Below are 23909 nucleotides of genomic sequence, written 5' to 3' on the forward strand. Positions count from 1 at the left end.
TATACCACGGTTACCAAGAGAGTAGGCCAATGAACATGACAGCATGACGTCATTACTAGATCAACAGGTAAGTAAAGAAAGTTTCCGGTGTTCAACCATGTGGCCATAAAAAATATTTTTCATTTCCTTAGATTGTGCATATATTTTATTCTCCTAGAAAGAAAAAAACAATTCTCCATTTGGATAATTATATAATTGCAATTATTATAATAATTGCACAATGGGATAATTTTAATCTAACAAAATATAATAGTAAGTAGATTGTTTTTGAATTTTATATCTATCTGAGGAAATCAAATATTTCATTTTATTTATTTTTCTAAACTGCAAAACAACACTTTTTATATGAGAATATTTTTCAGTCCGTTCTTTTAATAATAAATAGAACTTTTCGTTGAGTATTTCCAAATATTTTAAAGTTAGAAGCATTTTTCACAACGGTTTTTTTTTAAACTAAAACGATCAATGAATTCATTATTTTAGCACCGGGCGTAATTTATTTCTTTGAAATATATTTAAACTTAAAGTTTTTGTTTGTTTGTTTGTTTTTTTATAACATTTTATCTGGGTGGGCTTTCTAACTGTTCTGCACTTTCATCTAACAATTTAATGAAAAATAAAAGATACCATAAAATGTAACTTGAAAATCCTATCTAAAATATAGCATGGTGCGTACACTGCACAAGCACTATTATTATTATTATTATTATTATTATTATTATTATTATTATTATTATTATTATAGCAGCAACAATAATGATAAAAAAAGATATTTCACGGGGAACGGGTTTTAATTTAATGGTTGCTCCCTAAAAAGCGCATACGCAAAAGGTTTTCATTGGTTTATTTAATCACAGAAACTTTTTTGGAGGTTCTATTTGAGGCAAAAAAGAGCCAAAAGCATTATTTGAATATGTATGAAAAAATAAATGTAAGCAAAAATAAAAATATTAGTGTGGAAAATATAATATAATAATAAAAAGAAATTAAAATAAAATGAAAATAAAATAAAAACAAGCACGAAAAAAAAGTATGAATCAAGTTTAATTAAAAAAAAAATAAAAAAAACACACGCTCGATTACAAAAAAAATGTATGAGATATATACGAAGAAAGTGAAAGAAAACCTTATGGAGCAGCCATTAAATGAAAACACATTACGCAAGGTCCACATTCCCCGTGAAGTGCCAAAAACACTATAGATGACATCGACTGGCACCACACCAACTAGTTGTGAAGGGTCAGAGAGTATGGAAAGTCCGAGATAGGAGAGTACTAAGCAGATTTCCACTGGAAGTATGTAGTTCAGGCATTTTGTCATTCAAACCTCAGGAAACACCAATGGCCGATACCAACGAGAAATCAATGGTAAACGACTGTTGCGATAACGTGCAATCATTGCACGAGTAGTTAAGAGGTGGAGAGCACTGGAAATCTGGGGAGACTTGTCACTCGGTCTCCAGCAAATATCACTGGTTACTGCTAGTGAGCGATCACTGATGATGATCTGTGAGATAACTCCTAGTGAGTGAAATAATAACAACAACAACAATAATAATAATAATAATAATAATAATAATAATAATAACTAGCGGGACCTATGGAAATTCCACGGTGGTATTTTTCATATGTAATAAATTCTTGGATATGGTGCTAATTATGTCAATAATTTTTTTATCATTTGTAACTCACCATTTCGCACACCTAACTAAAATAATAACTTTGATATATTGTATAGGCTGATTATTTCATTACAAACACACACATCAATTTACTCTCATTTCATAATTTTTCATTCTTGGATATATTACTAATTTCGACAATATTTTTCAAAATATTTTTAAGCAACATTATCGCCCAACCTTACTAAAATAATAACTTTGATATATTTGCTGGTCTGCTTATTTCATTTAAAACAACCCAATCAATTAACCTCTATTTCATCATTTTTCATAATTCTTGGATATGTTACTAATTTCGACAACCATTTTTCATAATTTTTGTCCACATTATCTCCCCCCCTCCTTAATAAAATAATAACTTTGATATATTGTCTGGGCTTATTATTTCATTACAAACACACTAATGTATGAAATCACATTTCATCATTTTTCTTAATTCTTGGATATGTTACTTATTTCGACAATAATTTTTCATAATTTTTAGCCATATTTCCCCCCCCCCTTACTAAATAATAACTTTGATTTATTGTCTGGGCTGATTTTTTTTCATTACAACACTAATCAATTAACTCACATTTCATCATTTTTCATAATTCTTGGATATGTTACTAATTTCGACAATCATTTTTATCATTTAAATCAACGCCATCACCCCTTCCCATTACTAAAATAATAACTTTGATATATTGTCTGGTCTGATTATTTCATTGCATACACATTATTGCATTAAATCAAATAATATCATTTTTCATAATTCTTGGATATGTTACTAATTTCGACAATCATTTTTCATAATGAAAACAATCCTTATCGCCCTCTCTTACTACCATAATAACTTTGATATATTGTCTGGACTGATTATTTTATTATAAACACACCAATCAATAAACTCGGTTTTCATCATTTTTTATGATTTTTGGATATGTTACTCATTTCGATCATAATGTTTTGTAATTAAAACCATCCCTATCGCCCTCTCTTACTAAAATAATAACTGTCTGGATGATTATTTCATTAGAAACACACCAATCAATCAACTAACATTTCATCAGTTTTCGTAATTCTTGGATATGTTACTAATTTCGACAATTATTTTTCATAATTTTAGCCCTCCTTATTGCCTTTCCCCTTACTTAAATAATAATGTTGATGTATTGTCTGGGCTGATTATTTTATTATAAACACACCGATAAGTAAACTCACATTTCACCATTTTTCGTTATTCTTGGATATCTTACTAATTTCAACAATATGTTTTATAATGGAAACCATCCTCATCGCCCTCTCTTACTAAAACATAACTTTGATACTTTGTCTGGGTCGATTATTTCATAAAAAGCACAACTATTTATTAATTTGCATTTCATAATGTTTCATAATTCTCAGATATGTTACTAATTTCGACAATCACTTTGTATATTTTATACTTACATTAATAACCCCACACTACTAAAATAATAACTTTAATATATTTTCTGGGCTGATTATTTCATTTCAAACACACTAACCAATTAACTCACATTTCGTCATTTTTTCATAATTCTTGGATATGTTACTAATTTTGACAATCATTTTTCATCATTTTATCCCACATCATCGCCCCCTTACTAAAATAATAATTTGATATATTGTATAGGCTGATTATTTCATTACAAACACACACATCAATTAACTCTCATTTCATAATTTTTAATTCTTGGATATGTTACTAATTTCGACAATAATTTCTCATAAATTTAACACACCTTATAGCCTTCTCCTTACTAAAATAATAACTTTGATATATTTGCTGGGCTGCTTATTGCAAACACATCAATCAAATAACTCATTTCATCATTTTTCATAATTCTTGGATATGTTACTAATTTTGGCAATCATTTTTTATAATTAAAAACCCACATTATGTCCCCCTCCTACTAATATAAGAACTTTGATATAGTGTCTGGGCTTATTATTTCATTACAAACACACCAATCAAATAACTCAAATTTCATCATTGTTTATAATTCTTGGATATGTTACTAATTTCGACAATAATTTTCATAACTCAAACCCACTATGTCGTTCCCCCTTACTTGAATAATAACTGTGATATATTGCCTGGGATGATTATTTAATTACAAACACATTAATCAATTCCGGGTATTCTTATAGTATATATGTTCCATCTATCTTATCCAATCCCGGGTGACGCCGCATATTCTGCTAGTATATATCTTTCACCTATCTAATTTGACCCTGAGTGACGCTGGGTATTCTGCTACTATATGTTTCATCCATTTCCGGGACTGATTTCATATCCCCTATCCCACTGTTAAAAATATACATGAAATAAAGTAATGTTTAACTTGTAAACGGTTTAAGTAATTTCCAGGACTGACTTTATATCCCCCACCTACTTTACTGTTTAAAATATACTTGAAATAAAGTAATGTTTAAATCATAAACTGCTTCAGCAGCTTTTCGAAATTAATACATAAAAACATTCACACAGTTAGAGATTAGGCAACTATTGCTTCAACATTAATTTCTGAGTGTAGTATAATTCTCAGCATTCCAGTGACTTAAATCCCCCCTATTTTTTGTCTTGTTTAATGGAAGAGAAATCCTTCATTACTGATACAATTTTTATTTTTGTTATTGATCAGAGTACTCCTTTTGGGGAGCTGGTTCCCCCCAAAATTTTTAACCGACCTCATGTCCAACTCCGTCTTTGTAGAGAGGCAAGTAAACAAAAAATAATCAGAAGGGACATTTTCCAGGGCATCTTATAATTAATCAGAAGAAACATTTCCAGTGCATTTTATAATTAAACAGAAGGGACATTTCCAGGGCATTTTGTAATTAAACCAGAAATTACTTTTCCTAGTTACTTTTGTAATATTAAAACTTTGTTACATTAAACGTAGTACCTATTCACAATGCCTCCCGACGGGACAGATTTAGACACCAGGGTCATTTTTAACGTGGAGGAAAAATTGTTTTAGTCGCAAAGGATTTCTCCTCCACTAAGAGAGAAGAAATTGAAATGTAGCATCTGAAGAACAGATACGATACTTTGATCTTAGCTAAAAGGCTAAGAAAGACAAATCATTTTTATTAGCTTTGCCTCAACAGCGACACCATTTTTATTCCACTTTGCTTTGATGATGATGATGATGATGATGATGATGATGATGATGATGATGATGATGATGATGATGATGATGATGATGATGCCTCGGTTGGACACGCGCAAAGAGAACTGGGACTTTGGGGAGGCTTAGTGCCACTCAAATTCCAGTATAAACCAATGGCCACTGCCGGCGAAAAATCAATTGTAAGCGGCTGTTGCGATGATGCAAATTCATTTGCAAATGCTATCGAAGGAGGTGGAGAGAACTGGACGTCTGGGGAGACTTGTTGTCACTCAGCCTCCAGAGAACACCACAGGTTTCCAATCAGATAGTTTGTTGACTTGTGTGAAAGCTCCATGTGAGCCAATAATAGTAATGTCCTTTCCCAAATTCACCAACACCCTGATTTAATATCATAGATGTTTACTATATTTTCTTAGTTTTTAGGATTTTTTATGATTTTTAACCATGTAACTGATGAAAATATACAACACATTTTGATGAAAAATATGGGGAAAATGAACATAGAAGAACAACAAAAAAAATTTTTTTAATATAAATTCTTTATTAAAAGTAATAGTTATTTAAATATTTCAACATATAATCTTGTGGGGAAAATCCAGCTCCCAATAAAGGGCACTCTGGATAGGAACAAAAATAAAAATTGTCTCAGTCATGAAGGATTTCTCCTACAGCGGCCGAGGGCATAAAAGGTGAATTGTACCATCAGAACAGATATTACACTGTGATCTTATACCGAAGGCCAAGAATTGATTGTGTTTTATGTTTCTTTAATTGTTTGTTCCCTAAATTCATAATTCAGTTTTATCAGTATTAGATTGTATATTGCTTTAAAATTACGTAATTTTACATAGATAATATTTATATTTTATATTGAATAAAGTTTAGCTTCATTATTAATCGAATTGGGTTCCTTTCTTCTCTTTTTTTAACACGTTTTAATGTTCTTTTTAAAAATGCCGTCATATAGTATCGACAGTAACAGTTCGATAAATCTTACCTACATTGCCTGCAGGCATTTTTCAGTTGACAGGCCTTCTATATCTCGGTGGCAGTAGTTATACTCAGTCTATTTCCAAGACGTCTGTTCTGCACCCTCCTCACTTATATTGTCTTAGGTCATCAAATCTAAGCATGACATTAAGACTCACATTACATATCTACCATATCATTCTCATATCATTTTTCTCCATGCAACACATGTCCTCAACCCTTCCTGGCAAGGTTTCACTTTCACACACCATCACACAGGTTTTCAATCAAGACTAACAAATGCCCAACACGAGATTATCAAGCACCCGTAGTCACACAAACTAATAAACATCTGCTCCATTTATATCTTTCACATGGTCGCATAAAAGAAACGGAACAAAGCCAACAACTACAAACATATCCTTAAGCTCCACATATTATTTGATGACCTGAATAGTTATAACACTATAAAAAATTGATGATGAAGTTAATTTAAAAAATATTATTACCAATGACTTATGCATCGTAAAAAATGAAACTATGTTAACTCATATACTCGAATCTCTTGTTGCATGAGCATTTCTTTCTAGTAGCGAACACTTTCCAATTATCCTCAAAAGTCCAATTTTTGGTCATAGCAAACTTCTTTCTGGAAAATGTATAAAGCAAATTCGTAAAGATTCAAAATTCAATTTGATTACAAAACTTATACAAGATCTGTAGCATGACTCCTAGCTTTGCTGTGATATAGACGACCTGCTGACAAATGATATAAAAATCTTATAAAATAGTGAAGGAGGAAAATGGATAAAAACATGTGTATTATAAAAATTAATGAATGATTAAGAAAAGTCAACGTTTAGCAAGTACTAAATCCATTAAAATGATGCTGTAAATGAAAGATTAAAAAGTGGTTAACAAAACAAAACATATTTAGAAATCCATAAATTTATAATAATGTAAATATATTTTTAGTGAATAGATGTTCGTTTCGAAAAGGTGCGTTTGGAAGTGTCAAAAGTGTGTATGGCGGTTACCATAGATTTTAACGACGTTTGAAAAAGGGTCACCATTTCGGTCAGTCTCCTTTTTGGGGCACCTCCGAAATTAGAGAGAGAACAAGAGTGCTGAAAAAGAACGGTTGTGGAAAAGAAAACATCGGGTTATAATTAAGTGCAACGAGACTTTAGGATTGATGATGTTTTATAAAGGTTTCCAAGATATAGGGGTACAAAGAGGATGGTACATTTCTTTGATGAAAGTCTTTACCCAGGGAAACTGGTCTGTCGCGTGTTGATGCTTCTATCGTTTGCTCATGTCTGAGAGAGATTTCTTCTTTGTATCTCCCTCCAGGACAGTCCTCTATTCCGATTGGCTGAAACCTCTGGTGACGTTGAGAGAAGAAAGGAAGGGAAAAGTAGAAGAGTAGGGAGAAAGAGAGAAATAAGGGGAGCATACCGTAGCAGCATCATAGTAGTAGTTCACTACATGTGTATGTCTATGTGTGTGTGATGGTTTGACTTTGTTAGTCTGTAGCTTTGTGTGAGTAAATGTGTAGTGAGTCGCTTTATGTGGCCATTGTTAGTGTGTGTACATATACATATCATTATCAGTGTGTATATAGATATCATTATCAGTGTGTATATAGATGCCCTTATCAGTGTGTGCATATTGTAGGAGTGGAAAATGAGAAGAAAGATGAAATTTCGAAACAACGATCATTACATTTCATTACAATTATTATTCATTTTTGTAGATAGTGAAAACAACACAAATATGACAATACATCCGATCATTTGTCTGTAGAGAAGGTATTCGGTGACAGCATGGCGAGATGCCCAAGGCATCAATCAAAACAAATAGAAATTAAAAATATAGATGTGCAAGTTTGAGATTCATATTCATTTCGCCTCCTTGGCTGAACGGTGAGAAGGGACATAATGATGTGCTGCCTTCAATCTGTCTTTTTATTTTTTTTTTTGTTCTGTTTATTTTTATTTGGTCTTAATTTTATTTCAAACAAGTAGGGACTATTATCATTGGTTGAAAATGTTCAGTTTGACACCTACATACAAAATCCTACTTCCGACTTCCATTTATTTTGGAAACAGCGAGAAAGAATAATTTTTATAAAGAATCATCATGTGCCAAAATAAAACAGAATGTCCAAGAGATCCCTCCAAATTTCTTACTCTTGATATTTCTGCCTAGACTTTATATCATGTACAGCCAATTCTTGCGTGTGGTTTCCAATAATTTCGTCATTTTTGAAGAATCTAATTACTGTATTCAGGCTTGGGTTTGTCGTATCGTATTGTTCAATCATTCAATATTATTCAGTTTCATATCTTTTTGTCTTTTAGTTGTTCCGCATTTCTTGACTTCTGTGATTAGGTCTGCTAAGAAAAACAGTTATATTTTTCCCTTCTTTCTAGTTTCCATGTTTTTTTTTCTTAAACAAACTCTAAAAACAAGTTTCGAATGAACTCATCTGTAAATAAAAACGTGTTGTACATTTCAACGGCCTTTTCACTAGTCATGTCTATAAAGAGTACACATTTCACATTATTAGGATTCAACATTTTTTTTTAATGCCATGGGATATAACTTTGGAATTCTTTTAAACATATGCTGGGCGAGAGCATTCTCTACGACATATTGAAGTCAGGAATTAAGAGACTGCACATGGTCTTCAGGTCATGTTTCTATTATATGCGTTTTTACATTTCCAAATGCACTTTCTTATTTGACATTTTTGGAAGGGTTCTATAATAAATAGAGATGAGATAACTTATTTTACTACAAGGGAGATAAATTATAATAGACTAGTGAAAAGGGGAGACAAGTCATAACAATACATTTAGGAGATGTGTTTTCTTTGTTCCAAAGGATGACAAAAGGACTCTAGGTATATTTTGTTTTATCTTCAATATCAGTAGTTAGCTATGAAATAAATACAAATTGAACAGAAAGGAAAAAAGGATAATGGTAAATGTTTTTAAATTAAACCTCACTCATGGAAAAGGGATACAATTTATAAAATAGCAAACATCATTCGAAGAAGCTAAAAAGATGAATTAATAATGAAACAGTTTGCACTTGGTTTTCATAAAAGAAGATACAGAAATCTGTTGCATAAAGAATATAGTATATATAATTGCAGCTTTTATTTTTTAAAATATACAAATTATGAAAATTAAATTTACATTTTTTATTAGACGTTAATCTTTTAAAAATTCTTTTGTAGGTGGAAGTGTCTTTGTTATGCCGTTTTTGTTTGCAAAAATTGAAAATGATTCATCACAGGTATTTCTATTTTTTTCATGTGAATCGGTTTATTTTTGTCCTATTTATAAAATAATTTTTCTTACATTGAAGTGCTCAAATATTTTCTATTTCCATTTTCTTTCTGATAGAAAATGTCTCAGTTTTAATAATTAATATAAAACAGCTTAAAATACTTCAATATTATGAAATGATCTTTTACATTTCGCCACAATAAATAAATAAATAAATAAATAAAACACTCTTTTTTGCGAATGTGTCGTTCTTCTTTTAAACAATAAAATCTGCATATTTATTGGAAGCAAGGTTATTTCCAGTTTTCTTATCATTTTTTTGTTCAAATCAGTGTATTTGTGGCAGTGGCTACAAACGACGACCACCACAACAACAGCAACAGTAACTAATCACTAGGGATGTGATAACAGAATATTCTTTTTATTGTTTTGACTCTTGAGTATATACCCGTTAATATCTTATATGTTTTTTTATAGGTTGATTTGGTTCTTGGTTGATTAACTGTGACTGTGTCGGATATATACCCGAGAGTCAAAAGAATGAAAATAATATGCTGCTGTCACAGCCCTACTAATCAAGTTGCTCTGACCAGTTTCAAAACTTTTTCCTTGGAATTGAGGCAAAAAAACTTTGGGCCTTCGGTTCAACTTTGACAACAAAAACCAAGAATCCAACATGGTGACCGTAGCACAAGTGAACTTAATGTAACTCATACGCACATGGCATATGCTAACTATATCTTAGATTTCCCTAGAGTCACTATTTAAATACCCCCCCAAATATGTAATCCATAACAGATAGTATAAATTCTACTGAAAATAAACTTAAGATTGTAGATAATTAAGTTTTTTTATGAATTTTATAATTTTGTAATTTTATAATAAAAAAGAGGAACTTCCCAAATAAAGATTACTTAAAAAAGCTATCCAAGTCCTCTTCTACAGCCTACAAGTGGGATCTGAACCTGGAATATGCAGCCTTCACTGTGTCCTTCGAAGTCTGAAGATCAATTTAAGTCAAGTAATCAACCCTTCCTTGGTGTTGCTGGAAGTATAGTTGATGTTTTTTTAACTGTGTCCCATGATGCCCTTATTGTTCTGCACATTGTTCAACTGGTCCTGAGCATCCCAAGCTCGATTGTGTGTTTGACCTTGATGAGAAGTTTATTGGCTTCTGTAAGGCAATTCTGTAGTAGAAGAGACTACAAATGCTACAACAATAGCAGCAACAACAACTCACAGTTAACAATTTTGAATGTATGCTTAATTGCTAAGTTCAGCGTTGATTGGTGCAAGCATCTAACTTCCTTTCTGATTTACTGATTCTCAGGAAAGCTGAGCACGTTATGGAAGATTATAAAAGAGATAGACCACTGTTTACTTCATGTTTCTTAGCTAGGAGACCCACTACTAACAACTACAGGGTGGAACGATAAACTTGTCACCCCAAAAAAGACGACATGATTCCATTTCCGTTTGATGAAAACCGTTTTTTTTGTTGTAGAATAATTGGCCTGCTGTGTACAAATCCCAACAGCGAAAAGAGCCTTCTATCATGTCTGAAAATGTTCAACGAGTGAAATCAGAGATGCGCCGCTGTACAACTCATGCTCTCTACCGATCCAAATTATGACAACCGGACCATTGCCAGAACTCTAAAAATGTAAATCTGGATGGTTCAACGCTGGAGGGTACAGCGCATCAAACGACTCATGGTTATGGTCTTTGGTATGGTTTCAAAGGAGGGCCACATCATGCCGCCTCACATCTTCAAAAATATGCCGGCTTGAAATTCAACACCAAAGTATACCTGGATGTGTTGAAAAGTGTGGTGATTCCCTGATGCAATCAGATGGCCGCTGGCAGACTTTGGGTGGAGCAACAGGACTCGGCACCGGCCCAAAAGTCCAAAGAGACCCAGGATTGACTTCAGAAAGAGTGCTATGACTTTGTACTCCTTTCATTTGCCCCCCCCCTCCTCCCCTGTCCCTGGACAACTTCATTGGGTCATACATTACCAACATGACTTCCCACAATGCCTAAACATCTCTCTTGTAACTTAATCAAAATCCACCAAGTCGTTTGGATTCTCGGTTCGAATTTAACAAGATTCCAACATGGCTACAGCCGTACACACGTGAACTTAATGTAACACACACACACACACACACACACACACACACACACACACACACACACACACACACACACACACACACACACAATTATTTACACACAGCCTGATTTCAATCTTTTTCATGCAACACATTCTACTATATGAACTCTTCCATCTTTTCTGCTAATGGGATATTAATTTAACATCGCATGGATTTTCCAACCTATTGTTTTCTTTACTAACGTCCTTTCTCTTTCATTTCCTTTTAATACACATGTTAACGAAGATGACTTAACAAAGTTGTTTTAAAATGAGATGTTGTCGTTTTATTTTACATTCAAAATAAAACTTTTTTTTTTAACTTCATTTAAGTTGTGCATTTGAGAATCAAATAAATATTTATGGTCACGTCATGGTGATAAAAAAGGAAATTTCAAATCCAGCAAATATTCTCTATTTCTATTTTCTTTCTTATGAAAAATGTTTCTGTTTTATTAATTAATATTATGAAAAAGTTTGCAATACTTCAATATGAAGAAATTATCTTTTTTTTCAATTTTGCCACATTAATGAAAAAAGCACTTTTTCTAGTGTTTTGGGTAGATTATGGACAGATATGAAATAAACCATTAAATAATAAAGTTTGCAGATCTATTAGAATAAAGCAGATTCCCAGAACTTCTAGACGCTTCATTTCTCTGATTGCAAATTCTAAATGGTAAAATCATGGTGATAAAAAGGAAAATTTCAAATCCAACTTACATAAGCGTCATCAAGTCAATAGCAACTAAAATTTGTGACGTCATTATTTTCATATTGTACTGAAGTTTTTCTTATTCTCTATTTTGCATTTATTTTCAGATTAAAAAATATCGACTAGCAGTTGTTATGGGGCTTGTCACTTGTTCTATTCTGAATATTATATGGTAAGTAATCAAATAAGACACACACACACACACACACACACACACACACACACACACACACACACACACACACACACACACGAACACACACGCACACACACATATATATTTATATATATTTTTATTTTATATATATATATATAAATATATATATATATATATATATATATATATATATATGTTGTGTCGTAGGGGTATATATTTAAAGAGATGACGCAAAGTTCGTATTGGGGCACATATATAACAAGACTCATGTAATATAGATATAACGATAGTGATGATGAGGGAAAGAAGACATTTATATATATTACGGTTCTTTTAACACAGAGAGGAGGAGATTCTTCATTTATGATGATGGAGATGGGACACATAACTTGGAAGGGTTTACACAGTGTTCATTATAAGATGATAAACACAATTACCTTTCGTTCGTGATGAAAAATGACACAAGACAACAGTTACAAATAATGATGACTTCTTTATTCATCCGATCGACCGGTCGATTGGCGTCAGGAATTCGAATTTGGATTTACATAGTCTAAATATTTTCCGCTATCGCTTCCGATGGATTAACTGACCAACTCTCTGGCTCTCTTGTTCACTGACTAAAATCCGAACCCATAATATGAAAAAATGTCCTTTGTCTATGATGTCAGAAGTGTGTTTTTCAAACGTGACCAATTTCACGTGGCTTTACATATGTTTGTCCAACACACTTTTGACAACAAAAGAATCCTCAATTCTAATCTAATCTATTTTAAAAAATATAATTTAATTTGCATTGTTCATTCTTTTACTGACTATATAGTATTCAGATTTCTAAAAGAATTAATAACAGACTTAATTTCTAACATTCCATTTCTTAACTTTGTCTATAGAGTTCGGTTCTACTTATCTACTTATCTAATATTCTTATTTACATGGAAAGGGGACATCCCTTTTCCATGTAACACACACACACACAAAATATATACACAATATTTATCTCTCTCTCTCTCTCTCTCTCTCTCTCTCTCTCTATATATATATATATATATATATATATATATATATATATATATATATATATATATTCAAATGGCAGAGAAAGAATATTGAAAATAATATTTTCATTTTAACTGTGCATGCTACGATATAGTATCAGTAGATGTTTTGATTAAATTTTATGAACTTAGAAAAAGCCATAATCTGGCTTATAACTTTCAAAGACCATAATACTTCTAATTCAACACTTAAATAATATAAAATTTGCAAAAAATAAAAATCTGTCAATCATCATCATCATCATCATCATCATCATCATCATCATCTGTATGTATTGCTACGAAGGACTGGTCCATACTTTATTTTATAAAATAAAGTATGGACCAGTCCTTTGTAGCAATACATAAAGCTATTCTAAAACTTGAACTCAGAAAAAAAGCAATAATCCGACTTATAACTTTCAAAGACCATAAGACTTCTACCAATTAAACACTTAAATACCATAAAATTTGCAAAATATAAAAATCTGCCAATCATATGAACAAGCTGATGACCTTTTCTATTTGTGTTCAAGAGAAAATAAGAGTTGATACAGGGAATGTTATTTACTCTCTATGTTTGATCAAACTTTAGATTTGATCCAATGAAGAAGCAAATGGCAAACTTTCCTATAACTTCCCAGATCTAAAATTATAAAAGAAATTTCAACAAACATAAGATAACCAAAGAATCATTACAAACAGAACGCAAGAAAGTTTAAATAACGCATGAATAAACCCAGAACCTTAACTTCTAATATAAATCCTTACCAGCAGATATGGCATAAGGTTAGCGCTGTGAATTGGGTGTATGATAGATTGTTGTCCACCCCAAAACAAGATTAAATAATTGGCATGACTTGTCCCACCCCAAAAGAAGGGGTAATGAGATTGCGTGCTAGCTGAAGCCGAAAGATTTGGTCTGAGCGATATCGAGTTATTTTGCTTGAGTATGTTAAGAGACGAATTTGAAGAATCTGATGAAGTTTTTATAGTTAGACAATCAGAGAAAGACTGAGATTAGGATCTGCATGCCTATCCCCCCGATCTTGTATCAAGTGGACTTGCTTTTCTAAAAACCTTAAGAGAATAGTTTTCATGTCAATCGTCAACTGAATGACTGTTTTTATATTTCAATAATTAATTTTTATTTTTTTTATGTATCTGTCTTCCCTCCGTTAGTGAGTTTCATGGGTAACGCTGCTCAGTGTTTTTTGATTAGACAAATAGATAAAACACAATGTGGCAGGAAGTGCTGCTCATCTGATGAAGACGTTTTGATTTCACACTATATATATATATATATATATATATATATATAGTAAGTTATAAAATATATATAGCGATTAAGCTACACTGAATATTCCGCGATTCATCCACTCTATGACTCTTTAAAGTTTACACATAAATTTATGCTTTCGTATATTAATTTTATGTGAGTAAATGAAGTAGTTTTATATGTATATAAATATATATATATATATATATATATATATATATATATATATATATATATATATATATATATATATATATATATATATATATATATAATGAAGATAAGACACTGATAGAATTCAGATGAAAATCCTAATAGATATTACTTGAAGTAATATTTTCAATATAAAACTCAAATGACCTTGTAACGCATATTGTAACCCCCTATCCAGTTTATGACTTCCGGTTGCACATGCGTACATAAACAGAAACTCATAACAGCGTAAACAAGTAAATACAAATCGCTACTTTTGCATAATTTAACCTACACACTGAAAATATTTATTCTCCATTTTTTAATACACCTTTCTTAAAAAACATTCATACATTTTCTTCTGCACTATCAACATAAATAGATAACCCAGAAAATATGTTTTCTTTAAATTGCGTTACAAATAAATAATCAACACGACAATAAAACGTATTGTTTTAGTGTGTACATTTGCAGCGTCCCAATCATTTTTTTCGCGTTTACATTATCCAAATAAACAATTGTTAATACTTTCTGTATTTTTTTTACATCGTTCATTTCCATATTGTCTTAATTAGTTTTATTGACCTTATTATTAACATATAAAATAAATATTTGACCCAATATTTGTTTAAAATAAATGAAAAAAAGTTACATTTTATTTTCATTTTCTATTTAAAAAGCCATTCTTAACATGGGGAGAGTGTTTTTAACTATTCTGTACTTTCAACAAACAATTTCACTTAAAAAAGATATATCAAAATTTGAATTTAATTTTAAGTATTATGGTATCTGTTCAGTGCACATTTACCTATAAGTATGGCAAACCACTTATAATTTAATGACTGTAAGTTTTTTTTCAAAAATAAACAATTATAAACAGAACGACTCAGAAATCTATCTATATTCCTTTTTCATTTTAATATACTTTCATAGAAATTTTTCTGTTATGTCACAAAATACTATTTTCTTTACGTCACAAGTGTCACGCTTATACATTAATTCCATAGCTAGTATAACCTACTGACTCAACGGGTTACGGGTAGTGTACTCTAGTATATATATATATAATCTTGAAATCTTGAAAAACATATTGAAAGGGAAATAACTCTTGGTGACCTCTCTGTTACATTGAAATTTAAAGAATAGAGATATGTCCTCTTAGAAAAAGACAACCTTTTGATAAACATGTGTTTTTCAACTAAGAAGTCATTCTTTTTCTTCACTTGTAAATATAGAATAAATTAATTTATAGCAAAGCTTTATTCAATTCTTTGTATTCGTCCTAAGTCTAAAAAGTACCACCACCACCACCAGCACAAATCGTATAGTAAACATTGAACAATAAAATAAAACTTTTTTTTATATGTTAAGATATGCTTATAATGAAAGTAAAAAAAATATATAATGTGCTTAAACTGTTCTATACTTGTTAACAATAAATGTAAGTTATTTTTTATGCTCGTTTGTATTTTTCAGGTGTTGGGTTGTGTTTGATATTGTACCTCAGCACTGTTCACCAATCATCGAAAGAAACAAGTCTTCACATGAACCAATCGTTTGCAATTCATTGGAAAGGTAAAACAAATCCACACAAAACGGATATTTTGTAGCAGCCATCATGCGGGTCCATGAGGTAAAAATTGAGTTTGACAGATCCACGTCTGTACTGGATTGGGTTGAGAGAGTTGATATAACCTGTCACTTGTGTGGGATTAAGCAGATCAAGTTGATCATATCCCTAAAACAAACGGGAGGTGCATGGATTTTTACCAACAGCTAAATTAGAATGATAAAGCCCTACCCTAACCTAAAGTTCAACAAAATACTATCTAAACTATGGAATCTTAATACAAAATACCATGTACAGATTTTTGGTGTACTTGACAACAACCATCAATAACATTGGACATGTATTTTTCTATGCATGAGGAGTTGACCCCTCGGGTGAATATCATTAGCAAAATGAATGAAAAAAAAATGACTTTATTCTATTTAATAAAAATTATATAACTTTTAAAATTTCAAAAATAATTTCTTTTTTTTTTCTTCCTTTAGGGCAAAAGAAAATGGAGAAATTTCAACTGTGCCATTAATAAGAGTGAGTTTTTATTTTTATTTTTGCTTTGATGTTTTTTGCATTAGAGATTGTGTTCTATTCTATGGAGAAATTTCAACTGTGCCATTATTAAGAGTGAGTTTTTATTTTTATTTTTATTTGCTTTGATGTTTTTTGCATTAGGGATTGTTTTCTATTCTATGGAGAAATTTCAACTGTGCCATTATTAAGAGTGAGGTTTTATTTTTATTTTTATTTTTGCTTTGATGTCTTTTGCATTAGAGATTGTGTTCTATTCTATGGAGAAATTTCAACTGTGCCATTATTAAGAGTGAGGTTTTATTTTTATTTTTGCTTTGATGTCTTTTGCATTAGAGATTGTGTTCTATTCTATGGAGAAATTTCAACTGTGCCATTATTAAGAATGAGGTTTTATTTTTATTTTTATTTGCTTTAATGTTTTTTGCATTAGAGATTGTGTTCTATTCTATGGAGAAATTTCAACTGTGCCATTATTAAGAGTGAGGTTTTATTTTTATTTTTATTTTTGCTCTGATGTCTTTTGCATTAGAGATTGTGTTCTATTCTATGGAGAAATTTCAACTGTGCCATTATTAAGAGTGAGGTTTTATTTTTATTTTTGCTTTGATGTCTTTTGCATTAGAGATTGTGTTCTATTCTATGGAGAAATTTCAACTGTGCCATTATTAAGAGTGAGGTTTTATTTTTATTTTTATTTGCTTTAATGTTTTTTGCATTAGAGATTGTGTTCTATTCTATGGAGAAATTTCAACTGTGCCATTATTAAGAGTGAGGTTTTATTTTATTTTTATTTTTACTTTGATGTTTTTTGCATTAGGGATTGTTTTCCGTTCCTGTAATTGTTCTTGACAAATATGTCAATAGTTTCCTTTTTACTCCTCCTCTCTGTCTCTCTCTCTCTCTCTCTCACTCACGCTCCCTCCCTCTCTCACTCTCTATCTCTCTCTCTCTATCTATTTATCTATTTCTACCATGACTGCTTGTAGATGAATGTTTCACTTTAAGTAAATATATAAGATATTAAACATTTTTACCCCCCCCCCGCCCCAAATAGCTCAACAAAATGAGACCAATATGTAAGACAGCATTAATTTGTCATCTGAGTCCAGAACATGTCACATTTCTCACACAATGCTCGAAATTGACGACTTTGAAGCATGGAAACGAGATCAGCTGGAGACAATATTTACAACAACAATATTTTGTTGAGTCACATAAAGAAATTAATGGACTATCAAATAAAGCAGAAAGATCGCATGTAAATGAAGCGGATTAATCAGTGGTGAAACTGGGATCACTAGCCTATATTTACAGATTCATGTAATCATTATAAAAACACGTGCGTGCTAATGGATCTGGCAAACATACAGAATCAGGTAAGAATAATGCACATTTCTGGCCAAATGTCCCACTTATTCGTTTTCTAATTAGAAAATAGTTTTGTTTTTAAGTTTGTGATTGCAATTGTTTATTTCCTATTATTGTTGGGGTCTGCGTTTTATAGCTTTTGTTGTTCTTGAAATATATTAACGTCTAAAATTACATATCCAATATGTTACAAATATTGAATTTGAAATAAATTAGGTTTATCTTATCGCTTTGAAATGAAATATTATTGCAGAGTCAATCGTGGATGATCATCGGTCTTAAAACCAAGAAAGGAGACACAAGTATAAAGGCAATGACAAAGAGATGATAAAACCAGATGAATTGTTTAAAATGATCAAGATTCTGTTTTTAATTACCACAACGCTAATAACACGAGAAAATGGAATATTATGTTTTAGTGATACCACTGGATTAACAGGTAAAGCTGGAGCAGGGAATCGGGCGTCTACAGAAAATGGGATAGGGAGTCAGACATTAATCCTTTACTGCCAAATTGTACTTTCAAAAAGACACCTTTATAAGAAATATTCTTACTCTTATAGCTTGCCAGCCCAACTGGTCTTCAAAACACAGGTCAATGCATGGTTCAACAAGTGGATGAGGCGTTTGTTTATGTCCATGCATCAGTTGCATGCTAACTTTCGTGACGTATGGGTTTCATGATTAAAACATTATTTATTGCATAAAAATTCTGGTGAAAACAGGTTAACAGGCACTAAAACAGGAAATTGTGCTAAAATCTTTGAATCATTCTGCACTAAAGAGCATTAAAGCACTCAAGTGTTACTTGTCCTACTTTTTGGTTCTGAGGTCAAAAATTCAACACCAACGTTTGACACTCTGCCGTCTAAACTCTCAATTTCAAAATGCGACTCACTGCTCACAAGAATTGCTTCTTCAATGTTCAAATCTAAACTTCCCAGCCTCTCAAAATACAAGTTTTTTTTTTATTCTTAACTAGAGCATCTCATTTGCATATCATATCACAAACTTGACCAACTCGTGGCCATCATTTTTCTTTCTTCTCCATTCCTTACGGCTGACCCAGAACAGGTTTGTACTAATTTTTAACATCTTGCCTTTCGTAACATTTCAAACCACATATTCCAAGACCAAATAAGATCCTCTCAATATGGTCAAGGCACTGGCTCATACGATGAATGGTGTACCTATTCCAAACTAAATTATTTCATCATATATTAATGAATCTAGCAAGAGTTCAACATCTCGAAAATGTTAAAATTCTTTCTGACCAAAATATGAATTTATGAAATTCCATTTCCTAATGGTCATCTCTAAATGCATATACCATAGAGTTGTTATATTTTATAACCCAACATCCAAACAACATGACATTAATGCAAGTGTTCTCTATGGATCGATTCTTAAATCTTATTCCTGATCTTCATAAACGGCCTTCCTGATGCAATTGCTTCCAAGATGGATGTATTTGCTGAGGACACCAAACCCTATTCTCAACATGAGGCAAATCGAATTCTCAACATGAGGCAAATCGAATAAACACACATCCAAGGCAATGGATGAATCCTTAGAATTCTACTCTGTAGAGGTTCTCAGATGTTGGAAAACTTTCTAGTCTAATAATATTTTTCCTTAAACTGTTTGTCTTTGGAATTCCCTCCCTTTCTCTCTGCTTTTCCCAACTGTACCATAATGCAGCAATTTAAATGTAATGTAATGTAAACAAATATTTTGCTATCTAACTTTCTTAGGATTAAATATAGCCCCCGATCACAATGATCCTTACATTTCAGTAAGTGCCTTGTTTCACTTGATTAAGATTTAAAAAAATATTCATTTTATAAAAAAAAAATGCACTTTTCAATTTCTCTTCATAATATGCATCTAATGTAAGTTGGGAATGAAGGCAAATAATTGCAAATTACTTACAGACATTTTCCATAGCGATTCCTAAAGATATCAACGTCTTGTACCTCTTTTTATTTTCTATTCTTAAGACAACAAAATCATAACAAAAACATTTTGGCTTTTTCTTTTTCTTTTTCTCCATATCAGGTCATTCGCCATGAACATCCATACTTCCTCTGGGTAGCCACAGTTGTTGGAATATTTATAATAATAAGTATTACTGTCTCTTTCATGACATATGGTACCGCATTGCATCATATCAGTAAGTAATCAATACACTCTTTGGAACAATCATATCACATTCGTTTCACATTTTTTATGTTATTTATTTTTATGGTTTTTTTTATCGATTTCAGATATTTCTTTTTCTCGGTATTTGTTTTTGTTTTCTTAATTTTTCTTCTTATTTATTTTTTTTTCAGTTTGTGGCATTGTTGAATCCAAATTTCCATCCTGTTCTTCACTAGAATCACAAAGAAGTAAAAATATTGCCAAAATGTAAGTTGATCTTTCATTCTTGTCTCCTTCTCTCTGATAAAATTTCTTAAAAAAATAATTCGAACACTCGAAAAACAATCAATTAATTATAACTTTTGTTTTATTTATATTGATTTTATATATGTTTTATTGATTGATTATATATTATTTTATATTGATTTTAAATTTTTAATTCTTTGGATTAGTTGTGTTTTAAGTCATGTCAGCCATTATTATCATGTAAGTGTTATATATTATATGTATATTGATTTTAATATTTTTCTTTTTTTTAATTGGTTGTGTTTTACAGCATCTCAACGACTGTCGGGATATTTTATGCCAAAAGACATTTTATTGGTTGTTTGTAGATTTTGATAGTTGTTACTTGTGAAATTATTCTGTTTTCTATATAATGACTCTAACATGACTTGATGAAATTTAATGTTATGCCAAAGTTTCAGCACTATCTGCACCCTACCAGTGCAAGTCTGGTTGGTCCCCTTTCTCCTCGGTCTTTACATCCGTTTTGACGCTTCATGACCATCGTGTGTGTGTTATTTTTTAGTTTAATTTATGAAAATCTTTTGCACTCATATGATGCTGTTTCTGTATTTATCGTTCAATATCTATTCATGCTTGATTGGAAACTCTTGCCACCGAAACACCATCAACACCATTGTGATCAACTGGAGAAAAAAATCTATTTTATTCTTAAATGATATTAATTGATTACATTTTGCAATTTTGTGAGGAAGATTGATAATTTGTATTATTTTAATTATTTGGTCTGCTGTTGTAATAAGATTACAAATTTGAAACAAGAATAGGTTTGAGACTCTTACAACTTATAGGAAAATTGTTTGCAAGACCTATGGCACAACGGATATAAGTGCTAAGTTATATCAGTTCTAAGTGACAATCATCTGGAAGGTGAAAATTCAATCCTCAATACAGACGATACTAAGAATACAATTACATATTATAAAACTTTTACCTGACAAAACAAGAGAAAGCCACTGTCATCGATTAAAAAAAATTCCTTGAAATTCGACATAAAGAGTCTTGAGTTCAACGCAATGCACCCAAAGAAGGTTGAGGGTTACATCAACCGAAATGTTGTGAAAATAATACTCAATATGAGAACAATAATTTGAATAATCCAAATAATACGAATATTTTTTTTTATAAAGAAACAATTTTAAAAGCTCAATAATTCTTTTCTATTCTTAACCAATAATTGAGTTAGTGAATAAATATTTTCTATTAAAAATTGAACCATTTTTCATTTCTTTTCAGATTTACCTCAAGTTTTATCTCATTCATTTTCTTTGCAATAATATTTGTAATTGCTATGTTAAATCCAAAGGTAAGTAAATATACATTTTTTTAATTTTTTACTTGAAATGTTCTCATTCACCACAACTACCACCACCTCCACCACCTCCACCGTTATTCTTTTCTAGAATTTAAGTGCCAACAAGCCTCCCCAAAGTTCCAGTATTTATGTACTCTTCCATTGGGAGTCTTGTTCGTGCCTGTCCTCCGATTTGGAACAAAAACTTTTCTGCACATTTTTTGATAATCAAGTCATCAAAGGTATCACAAAAAAATGACATTCAACTTAAAAATATGCATTTCCCTAAAACTTTATTTCCTTACACTTAAAAAAAATATGAATAATTTTCAAGTAACATGATTTTTTATTTTATTATTCATAATATTTGGACATTTGCAATTGTTATGTAGTGTGGCCCTAGGAAATGGACATTAAGAAAAACGCCAATAACAGGGTTAGGTAAAATATATATATTTGTACAAAGAAAGAAACAAAGAAATGTTGTCGGTATTTCCGACTGTTAATCAGACTGCTTGTAGTCTTGCGTTAGGTCGCAAGATTTCTCTCCTCGAGAGTAATAACTTCGTAAGTTATACGAGGTGCCTAAAATAAATTTCCAGACTTTTTTTGTATGGGCACTTTTATTCATAGTACATACATGAAATTCTAGTCTTCTCTGAAGTAATCTCCTCCGGCTGTATTGCACTTGTATAGTTCCAACAACTTCTGGAAGGCCTCATGGAAGTTCTCTTGTGTGAGCATGTTAATGACCTTCGTCGCAGCCTCTTTCATCCCCTCAATTGTCTCATAATGGCAGCCTATAAGAAAATTTGGATTATAGGGAAGGTGAGGATCTGTCTTGATACCCATCTTGATCAAATAGTCTGTGACAAAGACGATCTTCTCTGAGCACAACTTTGCGCAAATCTTCTGCATCTTCCATTCCTCACAAATAATTGTTTGCACAGTTCTTATACTGACTTCAAACTGTGCACTTATTGTCTCTATAGACACACAACAGTCCTTTTCTATGAAATTCTTTATTTGATCAATCAACTCTAGTGTTTTGACTTCCCTACTCTTCCCACACCTCTCATGATCCCCCACACACTCCCTGCCTCCCTTGAATCTCTTATGCCTTTCAAAAACTGATGATCGATTTATTTCCATACGTTTCTGCAGCATTTTTTCAAGTTTAAAACAGAATTTTATTGCATATTATTCTTCTAAAGTGTCCTTACGTCCAGATTGCATTTTGAAATTCACCAGCTGTGATAATTAGGCTTTACTGGGGTGTATTCCAATTCCTGCTGTAGCTGTTCATTTGAACATGAAATCATAAAAAAAACTGCTCAGTCTTCTCATAAAATATATACAATAAAATATTGAATTTTCACGAGTCTATGACAATTTTTAAATGCTTGTACAAAAGGTCTGGAGACTTATTGAAGGCATCTCATATAATGGTTAACTGAATCCATTATGAGTGAATGGGTGAGTTGCTGTAACACCATGTTAAACCCAATGGTAAGTCAATATATTTTTGATTTTTATATAAATGTTCTCAATCTTTTCAGTACATAATGAATTAGATTAACATATGACCTTGCCAATCGAAATGAACCTAAATAAATATAGAAAATATCTAATCGCACCTAAAGTGTTTTCTTTAAAAATATACATCAACACAAAGATGTCTGAGATGATTATCTTTGAACTATCTAAATTATTAAGTCAATCACCAGAGAATGTTGTCAGAAAACAGTTACAAACAATTAGAGGATGAATTTGACCAATTAATAAATACAATTGCAATAAATTTAAAATACAAAACCCTCCTTTGTTTTTATTTACTTATGGGTCTTTAAATCTGTTATTATTTTTCAGGCATTTCTTGAAGTGATGGAGAAATTTTGTTCATTAATTACATGTTTTCTGCACATTTTAATTTGTTTGATGTTTTTGAGTTCAAGATACAAGTAAGTAAAAAGCAATATAGTTCAAGATACAAAGATAAAAAAGTAAAAAATAATTCTTAAAAAAAATAATAATCTGCCCAACAATAAAATGGATTTATGTGTTTTTATTCTTATAA

General features: G+C 31.3%; 1 protein-coding gene across 2 annotated transcripts in view; it reads left to right on the forward strand.

Moving 5' to 3' along the window:
- Positions 1–23909, forward strand: part of LOC145291378 (uncharacterized) — a 92060-nt gene that overhangs the window by 62516 nt on the left and 5635 nt on the right. Inside the window, exons 10-17 of one of the 2 annotated variants that reach the window (XM_080137166.1) lie at positions 9038–9096; positions 12067–12131; positions 16101–16199; positions 16680–16722; positions 20149–20263; positions 20424–20499; positions 21775–21844; positions 23702–23793. In XM_080137166.1, coding sequence (XP_079993292.1) covers positions 9038–9096; positions 12067–12131; positions 16101–16199; positions 16680–16722; positions 20149–20263; positions 20424–20499; positions 21775–21844; positions 23702–23793 — 619 coding nt within the window. The remainder of the gene's footprint in view (positions 1–9037; positions 9097–12066; positions 12132–16100; positions 16200–16679; positions 16723–20148; positions 20264–20423; positions 20500–21774; positions 21845–23701; positions 23794–23909) is intronic. The other variant, XM_080137167.1, reaches the window with a different exon arrangement.

The sequence above is a fragment of the Euprymna scolopes genome, chromosome 12, assembly GCF_053919585.1.
Source record: "Euprymna scolopes isolate OS-2025 chromosome 12, ASM5391958v1, whole genome shotgun sequence".
Lineage (NCBI taxonomy): Eukaryota > Metazoa > Mollusca > Cephalopoda > Sepiida > Sepiolidae > Euprymna > Euprymna scolopes.